At 47.1% G+C, this 1,777-nt stretch overlaps 1 protein-coding gene across 1 annotated transcript; it reads left to right on the top strand.

Moving 5' to 3' along the window:
- The first annotated feature begins 349 nt into the window (after positions 1–349).
- On the top strand, positions 350–1,096 carry LOC137646366 (uncharacterized). The gene has a single exon (XM_068379471.1). It carries the CDS (start codon positions 350–352, stop codon positions 1,094–1,096), a length of 747 nt encoding a protein of 248 aa, XP_068235572.1.
- The last annotated feature ends 681 nt before the right edge of the window (positions 1,097–1,777 follow it).

Below are 1,777 nucleotides of genomic sequence, written 5' to 3'. Positions count from 1 at the left end.
ATTGAGAGAGGAGTTGGAAGTTAGAGGCCTCCCAAGAGGAGGGAACAAGTCTGAATTGTGTCAGCGTCTAAGGGAAGCCTTAGAGAAGGATGGCGTAGAGGTACAGGAGTTTTTGCAGGGACTTGAGGTTAGGCAGGAGAGTGGGGTTAATCAGGGCCATAAGGTAGGCGAGTGCACTGAAGAACCCAGGGAAGAGGATGGACATTTAAATTTGGGGGATAGCGCATCAGTCATTGGTATGCAATCTGTTGCTTCCGGGAGATCTCAGCGGTCGCGCGCGAGTTCTACTGGGAGCAGACATGTAGTATTAGCTGCTTCTAGAGCCAGGTTGGCAGCACAATTACGGGCGATGAAGGAGATAGACGCCATAGAGCGAGAGGAAGCAGCGCTAAGAGCTAGGAGGGAGAGGCTCGGTTTAGAGGCAGAGTTAGCTGGAGTGGAGGCAGAGGAGAAGGCCTTAAGAGAACTCAGAGGAAAGGAAAGGGAAATAACTCACCTCCCTAGGATAAGGGAACACACAAACCCTGATGTAAGCGGGAGTGAGAGACCCATGCATTTGAATACGGAAGCGCCCAAGATTGGGTTAAGTGGATGCCGTTGCTCGGGCGGGAATGACCAAAGGGACTTGAGCAATAAGGAAGTCATGCAGGCGCTAATCTCTTGCAGCCTTAAAAGCTTAATGCCCAAGCAGGATATAGCTAAGTTTGATGGGGATCGTACAAAGTATTTCAAGTTCATTCGCTCATTTGATGAAGTCTTTAGTAGCCAGTTGATGAATGATAAGGAAAGGCTGAGGTATCTGGATTTATACACGACAGGCATGCCAAACGATATTGTGGCATCTTGCATCCACTTAGAAGCTTCAGAGGGCTATAAGCAGGCAAGGAAGTTGCTGGGGGAGCGATATGGAAACCTAGAACAGATAGCCACCGTGTTTGTGGAAAAGATCATTAAATGGAAAGATATAAGGGAAAACAACGCGGAAGAGTATGACAAGTACTTGGTGGCACTCAAAACTTGCAGGAATGCAATTTCGTGCGTCCCTTATGGCATTGCCGAATTACAAAATCCAAAAAACAATGAGGTTGATCATTAGCAAGTTCTCCTTAGGGGTGCAGACTCGATGGTGGAGAGTTGCTGATAAGATTAATGAGAAAAAAAAAGAGGACTGTGTCGTTTGATGATTTGGTAAGTTTCATTGAAGGAGAGGCTAGGCTCTTGAACCTATTTCAGAGGGGCAGAAGGGAAGACACCCCTCGGGTAGGAGAAGGAAAAGCACCAATCAAGGCTGAGTGTTCAACTAAGGCAAGGAAAGTTTCATGTAACAGAACTGCCCCGCTTTCATGTTGGTACTGTACAGGACCCCATATAGTGGATGAATGCCACCAAATATCTCAAATGGGACCTGAGGAAAAACTGGGAGCCATAAGGGAGTTGGGGCTCTGTTTTGGCTGTCTGAGAAGTGGTCATAGGTCTCAGTATTGCAGAAACAGGAAAAGTTGTAACATATGCAAGGGGAATCACCCAACTCTGTTGCATCGACACCAGGAAGTAGAAGTGGTCCAAGGAGCAGAAGTGGTCCAAGAAGTAGAAGTGATAGGATATGAGCACTCAAATAGAGCCTTAGTGGCTGAGGAGGAAGGAACACATGACAAAATTGCTATGTTCAGGGCGGTTAGAGGAGGTAGCATTGGTACAGGGATGTCAGTTGTGCCGATAAGGATTAGGTCAAGGGAAGGAAGAGAGGTTTTCACGAAGGCTTTCTTGGACAATGAGA

This window comes from Palaemon carinicauda, chromosome 9 (assembly GCF_036898095.1).
Source record: "Palaemon carinicauda isolate YSFRI2023 chromosome 9, ASM3689809v2, whole genome shotgun sequence".
NCBI lineage: Eukaryota > Metazoa > Arthropoda > Malacostraca > Decapoda > Palaemonidae > Palaemon > Palaemon carinicauda.
This window is presented reverse-complemented; position numbering and strand designations above follow the sequence as displayed.